The sequence below is a fragment of the Notolabrus celidotus genome, chromosome 2, assembly GCF_009762535.1.
Source record: "Notolabrus celidotus isolate fNotCel1 chromosome 2, fNotCel1.pri, whole genome shotgun sequence".
In the NCBI taxonomy this organism is placed as follows: domain Eukaryota; kingdom Metazoa; phylum Chordata; class Actinopteri; order Labriformes; family Labridae; genus Notolabrus; species Notolabrus celidotus.
The window spans coordinates 10,854,904-10,869,193 of record NC_048273.1 but is presented as its reverse complement, the minus strand read 5'-3'; the positions used below and the strand labels follow the sequence as shown (position 1 = coordinate 10,869,193).

The following is a 14,290-nucleotide window of genomic DNA, read 5'->3' as shown; positions in this document are numbered from 1 at the left end:
ATACTACATACGGAATTTTGGCCAAATCAGTACGTACTGGTATAGTGGGCAGTTGGTTCCTGACAGTCGTTCAGGTCTTCAGTCGTCTGTGGGTCATTGGGGTTTCATGATCTCTGCTGAGAGTGTGGCCCTACTTGTTTTGACAGAGAATTGAAAACAGCATTACATGTTGGAGACAAATGGTGTCTTTGACCACTACCTTTGTTAAGAGAAGATTGTTCAAGCTTAACATAGAAGGCTTCCTTTACCTCTTACCAGTGGCGGTTCTTTTTTTATTGTATAATATTTGTTTCGTGTGGAGGGGGAGGGCACAGGGGGGTCCAGGTTCAATTTTACAGGGGCACTGGCCCCTGTCCCCCCCCCAGAACCGCCACTGCCTCTTACATACCAACGGTCTTCTCAGGCCAGAATCTGAACCTAGCTGTCCTCATTGAAGCAACACTTCTGCACTGACTTTACATTCACAGATCATCAGACACTTTTATGAGAGGTTTCAATTTTTTAATTTCATCTTCAAAAATTCCGAGATATATCTACATGTTAAAGTTCTTTTAATTATTATGTTGGTGAAAAAATCCAGAAGCTGGCTCAGCTGCAGAAAGCACCATCTGGTGATGAAGGTCAGTGTCGGGCAGATTTACAGATTTTGTCGTAAACCTCGGGGAAGGCGTCCTTGCAGCCGAGCTCCTCTCTCAGTTTGTGATACAGTTGTCCATCAAACATCTCCCAGAACTCCTCTCTGTCCATGTAGACGTCCGCATACAGCATCTGGAACCTGCAGGAGGAAGATGAGTCAGATTAACAGAGTATACCCTTAAACATAAATAGAGTTTAAAGATGATATGTCACAAAGAGGATGCAATACTTTTTTGTTTTACCTTATCGAATTAATGACTATTTGTAAAGCACTTAATAAAATACAGCAGCAAAGTGTTTCACTAAGACGCATTCACAACTATCAGACCATCCATATAAACAGAACATCAATAAGCTTGTGACAGAGCACAGTCATACAAACACCAGAAAGAATCAAGAACAAAGTTTCTAAAAATGGTAAACTGTAAAAAATAAGATTTTTTGGGGGGGTTGTTTAAAAACCAGTCACAGAATTAGCCAACCTGATGCTCAGGAGGAGACTGTCCCAGAGTTTAGCCTTAGGATTAAAGTCAACAAAGTCAGCTTTTAAGTGCAAGGTATGATAAAAAAAAAAAAAGCACTAACAGGGAAACTTTAATTTTAAGGTTAAACTCCAAATTTTAGAAATAAACATGCAATGTGACGAGTTATAAGTTTAAGAGTTCACTGAAACATTTAAAAAGAACAAACAGTTTTTGGGGAAAAAAGTAAAAAATATGATCTGAAAGTTTAAAAAAGCTAAAAGGGATGAAGAACAAAGAACGAAACAAGGGTTTTATAAGAAGAACTTAAATGTCTAATATTGGATGAGCTGAATTAGAGTAACATTAACTTAATTACAGTTATATAACACCTAATGTTGTCAAGAATTTTGAAATAGTAATACATTTCTCCTCCTGATTTAAGTTTTTTCTCAAAGCCTCCGGGACTTGGAATATTTTAAATTCATATAGATATTATCTTATGAGCATACTGCATCAAGTGAGAACATTGAGATATGCTGTATGGGTGACACCACCGTTCATTAATGCGTATAAAATATGTAATATATATCATAATGAATATATATGTAATGTATATAATATGTAATGTATGTGTATGTGTATGAATCGTATGTGCTATGGCAACAACACGTCTTTGTTCATGCCAATAAAGCAAATTGAATTGAATATTAAAATTGAATGTGTCATTAAGCATCACCAAAAATCTGAGTGAAAATAAACATCCATAACTATGAAAAAGCTCTGTTCAAAAACAGCCTATCTTCCAGTTCAGTCTATTTCTGAAGACTGTGTGGGCGTGGCCGCTAACGTTTGACTAAACCATGGCAACAGTCACTGGGCACCGTGGAGCAGCACAGAGAGGGAGAGTTCAGAGCCTGCATGTTGGAGCCGTTTGACCCCAAATTTTAAGACAAAAAAACTCCAGCATCTGAATAATATTTATTTCAAATAGTCTCTGAGTGCTCAGTTACGAAATGCTGGTTTAGAACTTTTAGTACTACGTAGTCTCCATGATTGGGACATCAGGAACATGTGCCATTTGGCTAAACTCTGAGCTCTTTGAGGACAGTTAGTGAACCAGTCCTGGGGAAATGAACGGAAACTAAACCGTGGCCCGCTGTTTCCACAAATCCACCGCAGTTGGAAAAATAAAGAATGACAACAAGCTGTCATCTTCCCCGGTGGATGTGCAGCCAGTTACACACGATCACAGCAAAGAGCAGAGAGACAGTCAGCTATACAGACAGATTACAGGCATTACATGGTTAGCAAACAAGGAGGAGGTCGCTCTGACGTCAGGAGACGGACTGAGCAGGACCGGAGTAGTTTTGGTTGAACATGTGTGTGCGTGACTCAGTGTTTTATTTATGATTAGTTGGATATTTATTTCCTAATACATAAGTTAAGCCCGCCTACTTTAACCTTGTGTCAGAACATTATCAATAACTTGACTTGAGTATATTTCAAAAATGGAATAAAGTTAAGTTCTGATATCTATATACAGTATATATATATATATATATATATATATATATATATATATATATATATATATATAAAAGTTTGACATGTGACTATAAATATCATAGTTAGAACGTTTTTGTTGATTTGGGTTGCCAGAGGCTTTAACTGGTAAAAAGCAAAACAAATCTTCCTCCTGATTTCTTTTTTAAAAGGTCAATCTTTTGACTTCATTCTTAACATTCAGTGATTGTTAAAATATTCTGAATACACCCTGTTTGTTTTTTTTTATGTATTGTTTCAATGCAAACTTTAATAAATCTTCCAGTTTATTTTGACTTCTGCTCTTCCTCCTCCCTGAGTTACAGGCGTTTATTAAAAACTTTTCTTAAGACTTACCCATGCACATCTCTCACAAACTTTTCCAGCTGACGCGCTGATGCTTTTGCTTCAAAGTGCTTGACTTTGGGCTCGCCATAAGCCCCGATGTCCACGTACAACTCTCCCTGCAGACCTTTGGGATGGACCATCCCTCTGCCAGGATGGAGCAGGAAGGGACACAGCCACAGCGGGTAAACCTGAGACCATACCAGAAGACACATGAAGTCGGTGAATGCACTATGAACATCAGGTATTTGGCAGCCTTACCAGAGTCTTACCTGAATGTCCTGGTGGAAGCGTGTGATAGCAGTCTCCAGATGCTTCATTGGAACCAGCATGTCCTGGACCACGTGGTGCTGCTCATAAAGACGTCTGATAGTCTCCCCCTGAGTGAGCTTTAGCAGGGAGATCTTAGGAGGAACCATCCATCCAAACAGCCAGCGAAACACTGGGTTGTTACCGAAGGGGATTATATCCTAAAAGGAAGCGTGTGTTTACACAAAGGGGAATATTAGTTAACACTACCATTCACACCAGAAGCCTCCATCACCTCTGTGCAACACAACTGAACAGTGCCCCAATCCTCACTCTGTTATCCCCCACCTCAGCAGACTGACTTATTTAAAGTCTTCAACATTTAAACCAACAGTGAAAAAAAATCCCAAAACATGGCTGAGCCATGACTGGTTGATCAGTCATGGCTGACCTGACTGATCAACCAAACATCAGGGAAAAACTTCTCCACTGATTTTAAAAAATGAGTGGAGAGAAAGACTAACTTTAACTTCTGTCTGAGAAAGAATGTAAATGAGAAGACTCCCGTACAGTAGGGATGAGGATCAACAATGAACCGGACTGTGATTGGTGCATTGAATCCAAAGAGCGCGAGCACAGCAGTTTATCAGGATGAAATCTGGAGAAAGTCTACACCACACTGAGGGACAGGAGGGACAGGAGGGACAGGAGGGACAGGAGGGATAGGAGGGACAGGAGGGACAGGAGGGACAGGAGGGATAGGAGGGACAGGAGGGACAGGAGGGACAGGAGGGACAGGAGGACTCTGCTGCTCTTGTTGACTTTATAGATGAAATAAACAAAACAATGACAACGTCTTTTCTCCGGCACATCCCCCTGGGACATAAAGTCCCCCCCCTTCAGGCAGTGATGTGCTGTCTCGCAGTGCATGATCATATTTATTAACCAATTTAATTTCAACATTAAAATATGATTTTAATTTCTACTGGTAAATGTAAAGTAGCAGATATGGCTTCATAGCTTCTGTCCAACAGTTGTGTTATATGGAGAGAAGAATATCACCGGCATCATGTAGAGGATACTCCAAGACTCCACCAGAGGGCAGCCTTGGCCCTCATCATCATGTGCAACAACTCAGTGGTGACCTCTCATCCTCTCATATTTCTCTCCCTCTGTCTCTCTCTCTCTCTCTCTCTCTCTCTGTCTCTCTCTCTCTCTCTCTCTCTCTCTCTCTCTCTCTCTCGCCCTCACTCTCGCTCTCTCTGTTTCTGCTGCCAAAATAAAAAAAATGTAAAAAGCAGAGAGCGAGCTCCTGCAGACATCTGTCGAACCAAGACCATGCATAATTCATCACAACATTTACTACTGCACAAGACAGAGGATGTTGGCCCTTTTACACTAATGGCTAATGGTGGGTGGGTGTATGTGCGTGTGTGTGTGTGTTTGTGTGTGTGCATGTGTGTGTGTTAAATGTGTGTCAGACAAAGAGCACTAGGGTGCTAATAAAGAGAAAGTGATGATGGATAAGACGTTGAAAAACTAAAGTCTGGATCATCAATGCAGCCCCTTAATATAATTCTCGTATGTGTGTGTGTGTGTGTGTGTGTGTGTGTGTGTACCTGAAGTTCCCAGAAGATGCTGCGTGTGTGCCTGTGGTAGTACTGTCTCAGGGGAATGTATTCGACTCCAGTGTAGTTACCTGTCAGGTATCCCTCCACATGTTTGTAGAACCAGGGTTTAAAGTGCAGACCGATCCTGTTAATCTGATATCACATCAAACATTAATAACAAAATTATAAACAAGATGATTTCATGCAGCACCTTCCTGAAAGAGAAGAATAGTAATAGTAATAGAATATAAAGCTATATATATATATAAACAAGAAAGGGTAAAAAGCATTGCAGTGACTGAAAGGTAAGTCTCCTCAGACGGGGCTTTCTTTAGTAGGATTTATATTATATATTAAATATATTTAAATTGAGATCTAAGGAGATACACAGTGGACAAAGTCAGTGCCGTGTGTGAATACAAACGTCTAACTCCTGACTTTAATGTAACTCCCCTGCTGTAAAGAAGTTGGTGTGTGAACACAGCAGAGTGGGCGGGGCAATGTCCTTCACATTGGGCAGAGTTTATCTGCATGAGCTCTTTACTGCCTGCCTCCATTGTTTGATTAATGATTTGTAGTGTTGTGTTTGTTTTATGAAAAACATCCTTGTACATGTTGGACTGATGTTAAACACAAACACAGGAGACACCAATCACACTCCTGCTCGCTCTACCCCCCGACCCTCACCCCACAAGTGTTTTAGGTGACAAGAGCATGTCTGATATTCTCTCACTGTAAGGCATGGGTCCAAAAGACAGCTCTAACCCCCCACATATGACTTCCACATGCTCTGGATGAACATCTCACCTTATCAGGCTCAGCATGGTCCGTCATGGTTCCTGTCATGATGACTGCAGAGTCCAGACTGTATTGGAGACCCTCCACAAATGTGTTCTGTTTGTTCTCTGACGCCTCAGCGAAGCGTCGGCAGATGTTTTCCAGTCCTTTGACAGGCTCATAGTGCAGCTTTACCCAGGACTTAGCTGGGACAATTTTAATCTCAGCTGAAACCAGGAACCCTAGAGTCCCACAGGACCATGGGACAGCATGAAACAGGTCCGAGTTCTCCTCCTGTGTGACAAAAATGTATCTCTTGTTTGAAAATAACAAACACACCTCTGGCAAACAGGTGTCAGCCTCCGAGGTTTGTAACATTAGGCCTTGGTTAGGGCCAGGGGTTAAGGGTCAGGGTCAGGGGTTAAGAGTTAGGGTCAGGGTTAAGGGTCAGGGGTTAAGGGTTAGGGTCAGGGGGTTAAGGGTTAGGGTCAGGGTCAGGGTAAGGGCCAGGGGTTAAGAGTTAGAGGTTAGGGTTTAAGAGTTAGGGTCAGGGTCAGGGGTTATGGTTTAGGGTCAGGGGTTAAGGGTTAGGGTCAGGGTTAGGGTCAGGTGTTTAGAGTGAGAGGTTAGGGTTTAAGAGTTAGGGTCAGGGGTTAAGGGTCTGGGTCAGGGGTTAAGGGTTGGGGTCAGGGTTTAAGAGTTAGGGTCAGGGGTTAAGGGTCTGGGTCAGGGGTTAAGGGTTGGGGTCAGGGGTTAAGAGTTAGGGTCAGGGGTTAAGGGTCTGGGTCAGGGGTTAATGGTTAGGGTCAGGGGTTAAGAGATAGGGTCAGCGGTTAAGGGTTAGGGTCAGGGGTTAAGAGATAGGATCAGCGGTTAAGGGTTAGGGTCAGGGGTTAAGAGATAGGGTCAGCGGTTAAGGTTTAGGGTCAGGGGTTAAGAGATAGGGTCAGCGGTTAAGGGTTAGGGTCAGGGGCTAAGGGTTAGGGTCAGGGGTTAAGAGTTAGGGTCAGGGGTTAAGGGTTAGGGTCACGGGTTAGGGTTAGATAGACTGTTTCAGAAACACTTGACTGACCTCAGTGCAGCGCACCAAGCTGCCGTCAGCGAGAACCAGCTCGTATGCTACACAGATGTGCTGAAACAGCCCATAAATGTGAGAGGACGACTCAATGCCTGTTCCCATCACCAGACCACCTAAGAGGACAGGAAAACGCATTAGGCATTTTTTCCCTGATTGATTTGATTTGATTGATTGATTATTACAGATTAATTATTACCCTCTCTTACTCATCACCCAGCTGAGATAAATACTTGATTCTGATTGGTCAAAACCCCTTGAAAACTCCTTGACAATGGTCATTAACTTTCACTGACATGAGCAACACCAGAGGCAAACTGGAAAAGAGTTCTGGCACATTTTGCTTCAGTAAATAATGTGGGTACACTGCTAGCTTTGGTTAGCATGCTGAATCAGCAGGCTAACAGATATTTACATCTTGGATCCTGTCCACCTTTATTATGGAGGAGAGGACAGTGAATAGTGCAGGAAACAGGGAGAGAGTGGGGGGACTGACATGCGGGAAAGAGGCTGCAGGCTGGATTCAAACCCAGGCCAACTGCTTAATGGGCGCCCAACTTAACCATTAGGCTAAGTCTGTGCACATTTGTTTATTTTTAAAGGTGTGTGAAACACAGAGCTCAGAGAAGAAGGAGAGCTGAATGAGGACAGTTTCATGTTTAATCCACCGCAACAGGCAGGTAAGAATCCATCACCATGGAACGCTATCTGACGAGGAATCACTGGTACTATTTTTAAAAACATAAATCATTTAAATCTTTAAAATAATCTTTAATCAATGTTTTTTTATCAACATGTTTGTATTTTAAGTTAGTAGCTAGGTAATAAGTTTGATAATGTATGGTTAGTGGTGGTTATGGTAAATAGAACCCTCTCCATACATTACCATCCCTAACCATACATACATCCCTTACACATGTCCAGCTCAGGCAAACACAGGACAGAGAGCTGCATCTGCTCGCTGTGGACGATTGTGTATTTGTCTGCATGGGCATGAGGATAAATGAATGTACCCCAGCCTGATGGGAAAACATTAGGTTGTTGATGTGCAGTTTATGGCATCAGGAAATCCATTATGAAACCTGATCCAAGGGAGCTTCCAGCTCTGTAGCCATTTCCTCCACGTTTCATCTCCTGAGCTACAACATCAGGACTGTAATACGATTATAGGAGTGACAGAGGCTCTGAGCAGGAAACAGTGACTGATGGAGGATTGCCATCTCTGAAGACTGGGCTGAGACACAGATGATGAAGAAAATATCCCACAGTAACATGGAAAACATACCCACAGTGAGGTCATCCAGCTCAGGAAGCACCGGCAGAGTCCAGCCAATAGAGTTGAGGAGAGCAGTCACCTGACCCATGTTAGCCAGTGGCTCGACTCTCACCACCTAAAGGACAAACATCAGTGATGGTACAATCGACCGTCAGGTAGATTCTACAGAACAGGTAATATTTCTGTGAGTGGTAAAGTAAGTGTTAACTGATTAATCAGGTCGGATCTTACAATGAGCAGTCATTGTTATTTATTGAAACCAACACTGTGCATGAGGCGCCGATTGTTCCTAAAATTTGCATCTTCTTAGCAACATGAGAGTAGACAACTATGCCTGCTTAAGCAAATGTATGATTATGATTATTATTAATGCATAATCCAAAACAATGACACACACTGTCTAAAAGATTCCCCAGAATAACCTAAAATGTCCTGCATGCCTCAAAAATAAAACATTGCACAACAAACTCAAGCCCAACAACAGATGGGCATAATGACCAGAGTGTGACATTACTAAGTAACACAATGTAGAGTCCAACTGCACACCTGTACAGGTAAACTCAACATCCTATTTTATTAAGCAGCTCTACACAAAACGATGACCTCACCTATCACAACACACACACTGTACAACAAGTAGCATAGATCATCAGTTACATGTCTATCATTCAAAGGTCATTCCCTGAATCCTAAACACTTAAAACCCTTTATGGGGCGAGGAACCATATTTGGTAACTTCCACACACACCCAAAATGGCACCACCCCTACTTCACAGTGAGGTCGAGAGGCATGTGATTTACACCCAGCCAATCAGCAAAAATCACTCTATGTCACAGAATGCCCCAATGTTGAATTTGACCAATCAGCAGAGTCCTGGAACACATCAAACTGCCTTTTTACTCTGAAGTTGGAAAAAGACGCTTTACCGGCTCCACGCACTTCAGTAAATAAGGTGCAACATAAAAAAAAAACATGGTAAGTTGACTCAAACTCAAGCATTTTATGCTAAAGTAGTTTTACTAAGTGATGACGTGTGTTGTTTGTGGAGAAATTGGTGAAATAAGTGCAATTAGGGCATGAAAAATGTATGCATCATATTTGATCATACGCCCTGTTCAAGTAAAAACTAGAGTTAGTATGATATTGAAATTTTTGGACATACGCCCTCCTTGTGTCAGAGTTGAGCGCACAAATGTAGTAAGAAACAGTTCAACAGAAACCTGAGGTGAGGTGAACTGCACCTATAGGTACTGACAAACTGATATATAATTGTAAAAATAATCAATACTTGCAGCCCTACCAATAATAAAATAATATAAATAAATAAAGAATACATTTTAATACAATTTATGTTTTATTGCATGTGTCTAAATTTTACGCAATGTCTGCACAGATGTTTTATGGCAAAAGGAAGGAGAATGTTGTTGTGCCAGCCCACCCTGCCATCAGTGACGATGATGAAGAGGACAATAAAGATGATGATGTGACAGACCCTAACTTTGTCACATCCACCTGCAACCTGGATATTGCCCCCCACCCCATGTTCTTTGTTATGTTCTTATGTTCTAATGTTGTTAAATAAATGTTCTTTCCACCCCTACATGATTTTTCTTCTATTTCTCATATACACTATTCTTTGAATTTTATTTACCACTACAGGGCAAGGAACCATGTTTGGTAAAATGTCACAAATGTTAAATAGTCTTGTTATGTCCTCCAATAACACTCTAGGGTTGAAATTTTGAATTTCAAAGTATTTCAATTAGTGCCCTTCAAAGGATTAAAGCAAATCATCTCACACAGCGTACCTGAGTCTCACCTCACATACAAGGACCCGCTGGGGGCAGAGACGCTTGTACAACTTTGGCAAAGGGGGAGAGGGGGGGTAGGTTTACATCCAGATCGGACCGACTGATTCCCCCAAGCCGTTCAAACCAGTATGCCTCTTATCTTTGCATATTGTCGTGAACATTGACAGGCCATGTTGAACAATCATTTCGAGTCAGAGCACAGATCTTTTGTGCAATCATACTCACTTAAATCCGAAATGAGAACACGGATAATAACAAGAGCCCAATATGATTGATCCATCGGACCACTAACAAAGTACTCATGAGCCACTAACCTGCAAATGTTGAATTTTAATGTCAACATAATCTTTTCACTGACTCAGGAGTTACCTGAGACGAATCCAGCCCAGTTTTAACGTTTCACAGATCAAGCCAAAGCTCCCTGCCCGATGGCTGAACAAGAGGAAATGTTAGCATGGGAAAGAAAGAGAAAAGCCGGTGTTAAAGCTGTGTAACGATTATTACGTGTCAAGATGCACAAAAAAAGAATAAGAAGTGAAAGTCAAATTACACCTTTAAATAAAAGTCTGAACATCTTTATTTTAATATACCTTTTTCAAAAACACTTTGATATAGATACTGCCATTTCATCATATGACCCATCTCTCGGCCTTAGATCCTCAGGTGGGGAACAGTCGGTCGTTCCAAAGTTGAGGCTCAAATCCAAAGGGGATAAGGCTTTTCTCTATCAGGGCCCCCGGACTTTGGAACGACCACCCAGAAGAGATAAGGCTCGCAGAGTCAGTGACATCTTTTAAAACTCCTCTTAAGACTCACTTTTACAGACTTTCTTATATGTGACTTCTACCCTTTAACCACTTTTTATTTTTATTATGATTTTTTAATCTAACTAATAATTTTTTATTGTATTTGATTATTGTTTTATTATTTATTTTTATTTATCATTTTAATGTTCTTAATCTATCCTTTTTTATTTTCTCTGGTGTGATTTTGTCTTCTTCTTAAAACCATTTTATTGTCTTTTGTCCTTTATTTATTTATTTATTTATTTATTTATTTATTTATTTATTTATTTATCTATCCAAATTTATTTATTTAGATTTGTAAAACCTCTAAAACAAGGATTTATTGGTCTACTGTTTCATCACTTCATTCTTAGAATTTCTTCACTCCTCTCCATCTGCTAAAGGTTTATTTCGTCATCCGAATCCTGCCATGCCCTGTTTTTCAGAGCACTTTGTAAACATTTGTTTTTAATAAATAAAGTAATTATTATTAATATAATTTTACTTACATACAAACCTTACTTTAACCGGATAGAGAAAAGAACAAGTACTTCACTGCAAATGTATTACTACTATTCATACTACTATTAGTAGCACCTCCAAGTGCACAGTGAGAATTGTACTTCTCTTGAACAGTGCTTTTTATTTATTTGTCAGTTGTTGACTTCCAGCAGATGTTAGTATAGCTTCTTAGCTTCTTTAAAATGTTACTGTATTAAATCATACAGATATTCAGACATTATCATGACCCGGACCTTCACTTGAAAAAAATGTCTCTAACTGGAGCATTACGTATTTTATTTGATGAGCCCTGTTATAGACATTATAGAACTCTTTCTTTGTACCTGTCCACTGCTTCAGCTGCACTACCAATCTCCAGGGTAAGTGTTACAAGTTATTTTGCAGAGGGTCCTTCACGAACTCGGGGAAGAATAGCACAAGAAGACTGATCTGATAAAGTAAGAGCGGTCGACATTGGTCACTAGTCACTGCAATGATCACAGCTGCTTCAAACAGCCATCATAGAGGACAAAGTACCCTCTACAACCATGTTATCAATTCAACCAATCAACACACAGCAACAGAGCTTAAGGAGAAAGAACTGTATTTTAAATTTTTGAGGAAAACCAAGTGGTTAGTGACAATATTCACAACAATGTTATGTGTGTGTGTGTGTGTGTGTGTGTGTGTGTGTGTGTGTGTGTGTGTGTGTGTGTGTGTGTGTAAGTGTGTGTAATTGTCCTACCTGCCTGTGTGTGTCCACCTCCAGGATGTCCATCATGTTAATCATGATGTTTTTGTTGGTTTTTTTATATTTTCCCACTCTGAGGGACACGGTTAGCCAGCCAGGTCGTCCTGTGCACATGTGGGTTCTCCTGCCCTCCTTCCTCCACTCACCCACCTGGATACAGAACAAACAGTGAACAGACTGCTACCTGTGAAAGAGACACCACACCTGTCTGTTAACCTGCGCCACTCTCTGTCTCTGAGACTGTGGACACCCTGGAGACTGAGGATATCCTGGAGACTGAGGACATCCTGGGGACGTTCTTGTCATCACAGTGTAATCTCATTATTTCACTACATTGTTTTACACTACAGTGTCATTTCACACATCAGTATTTCATATATATAGATATTATATATCTATATGTATGTATAGATAGATATATATGTATGTATATGTATATGTATATGTACACTGTAAACATAAAACAGCTGCTCATCTAAAAAAAAATAATGATCTCTGCTCACATAACACGTCCGCACGCGGACACTATCAGACCAACCAGAGCTCACCTGTCGCTGGATGTCGCGCACGCGCTGGTCGTGCAGCCTGGGTGCAGAGCACATCTTGAAGATGATCCACGCGCGCACATAATAATATATATCGAATATAACCGAGAGAGGCAGCAGGAAGAGACAGACGAAGATCCACCTCTGATGGACGATCACATAATCCAAACCTTTGACTCTGATCCACAGAAGGAACAGCACGAGCACACCGGACAGGTACAGCAGCGGCTCCATGGTCTCTGCACACACCGGGACCGAGACTGCAGGTCTCTGTTGGAGTTTCGGTCAGACCTGGACTGACCGCAGGACTCTCGTGTGGCTGAACTATCGATTATTCTGACACTGATTACCCTTTCATGCCGTGGGTTGACGGGACCTCTCCTCTTATCCACTGATTGGTTAAAACTGAAATGGGCAGGGTAAGACCACAAAGAAGCATTCGTATTGGTCAAGGGAGTGACTGAGCGCTGTTGTCTCTCTGGGTTCGGACCAATCACAGAGCAGAGAGGCTGTCACACCATGCTGTCCTCATGGAGCAGTTTCAGACTCCTATGTCTCAGACCGGTCCTAGACGTCCCAGATTTGACCCTGAGACCCTGAGACCTGAGACTGATCAGAGACCAGCTGAGACATTAAACTTTAAATATCTGACTCAAACTCTGAAGGAAAGATGATTCTTAGAAGAGAGGCCTCCAGACATGTTTCATTCTGTTTATAAGAGCTCTAATGACCGAATTTCCCTCCCTGGGATAAAAAAGTATTTCTGATTCTTCTGATTCATTAGGAGCCCTTGAAGCCTTGACGCTTCAAATACCAGTAATATTACAAAATCAGTGAATATAAATACATGCATCAGTGCAAATATATATATATTCGTATACATATAGGCTATGTATTTTTACATATATATGGATGTATTTCAGTGCATGTATCAGCTGTTAAACACTTTCTGATGAGTGGTTTATGCAGAATATGTCGTTAAGCAAATGTATCTACCTTGCTATTTAAGGGCAAGGTAGAAATTTGTGCCTAACAATATGATGACAAAATAATCTTTTATGCATGAATGCAGTTATTGGAAATAATATTCACAATGATAATAACAATAATAGTAGTCCGGATGCTTACAGAATAATAATTCAGCAGTCAGGTCGAACAGAGAGAAGTCAAAATAAGACAAAAAATGCAAACAAAAGGTCAACAAGGACACAATAAATCATAGAAACAAAGGCAGATCTCAAAGACTTGAAGCAAAACAAGATGATGAAAAGATCATAGAGAGACAACATCATATCATGAAAAGAAGAGGATCCAAAATGCAGACTAAAAAAAAGGTTTGATTAGCATAAAACAGAAGGAGATAAAACAAAACGTACTTAATACAAATCCACAGAAAAAAACAAGAAGACTGGGAATACAGGAAGACAACACTCAGGTAAGACTGGACAATGATCTGACACAGAAGGGAGGGAACACAGAGAATACACACACACAATGGGTCAGTGTGTGTATGTGGTTGGGTGTATTTGTGGTTTCCTGTACTTGAAGAAGACTCTATTTTCAGGGTTATTTAAAGCTTTAGCTATTTATTTATGTTTGTTTCTTCTAACCTAAGTTTCTAATGTTGTAAACATATAACTTTCAATAATAAAACAATTTCCCTGTTAATTTTTAATCTATTTTAAATATATCTAGGTTGCTTAAAAAAAACTCCCGACAGTAATACACCTGCTAGTTAAAACATGTAGGTTTAAATGGCTGATTAGGATGTACTGATACAAATGTGTTGATTTAAACATGTAGATGTAAAAAGTACTGATGTAACATGATAACTTTAATCTGGCATCCTGTGATCCTGTGAAACTTATTTAAACACATCGATTAAATAAGTACTGATTTAAAAATGCTGATTTGGAAATGTT

General features: G+C 40.6%; 1 protein-coding gene across 1 annotated transcript; it reads right to left on the bottom strand.

Moving 5' to 3' along the window:
- Positions 1–487: 487 nt before the first annotated feature.
- On the bottom strand, positions 488–12,750 carry dhcr24 (24-dehydrocholesterol reductase). The gene is made up of 9 exons (XM_034676781.1): positions 12,372–12,750; positions 11,818–11,973; positions 7,984–8,089; positions 6,696–6,814; positions 5,654–5,917; positions 4,856–4,999; positions 3,260–3,457; positions 3,000–3,178; positions 488–775 (listed from the first exon to the last, which is right to left on the bottom strand). Exons 1-9 carry the CDS (start codon positions 12,600–12,602, stop codon positions 622–624), a joined length of 1,551 nt encoding a protein of 516 aa, XP_034532672.1. The 5' UTR covers positions 12,603–12,750; the 3' UTR covers positions 488–621.
- Positions 12,751–14,290: the final 1,540 nt, after the last annotated feature.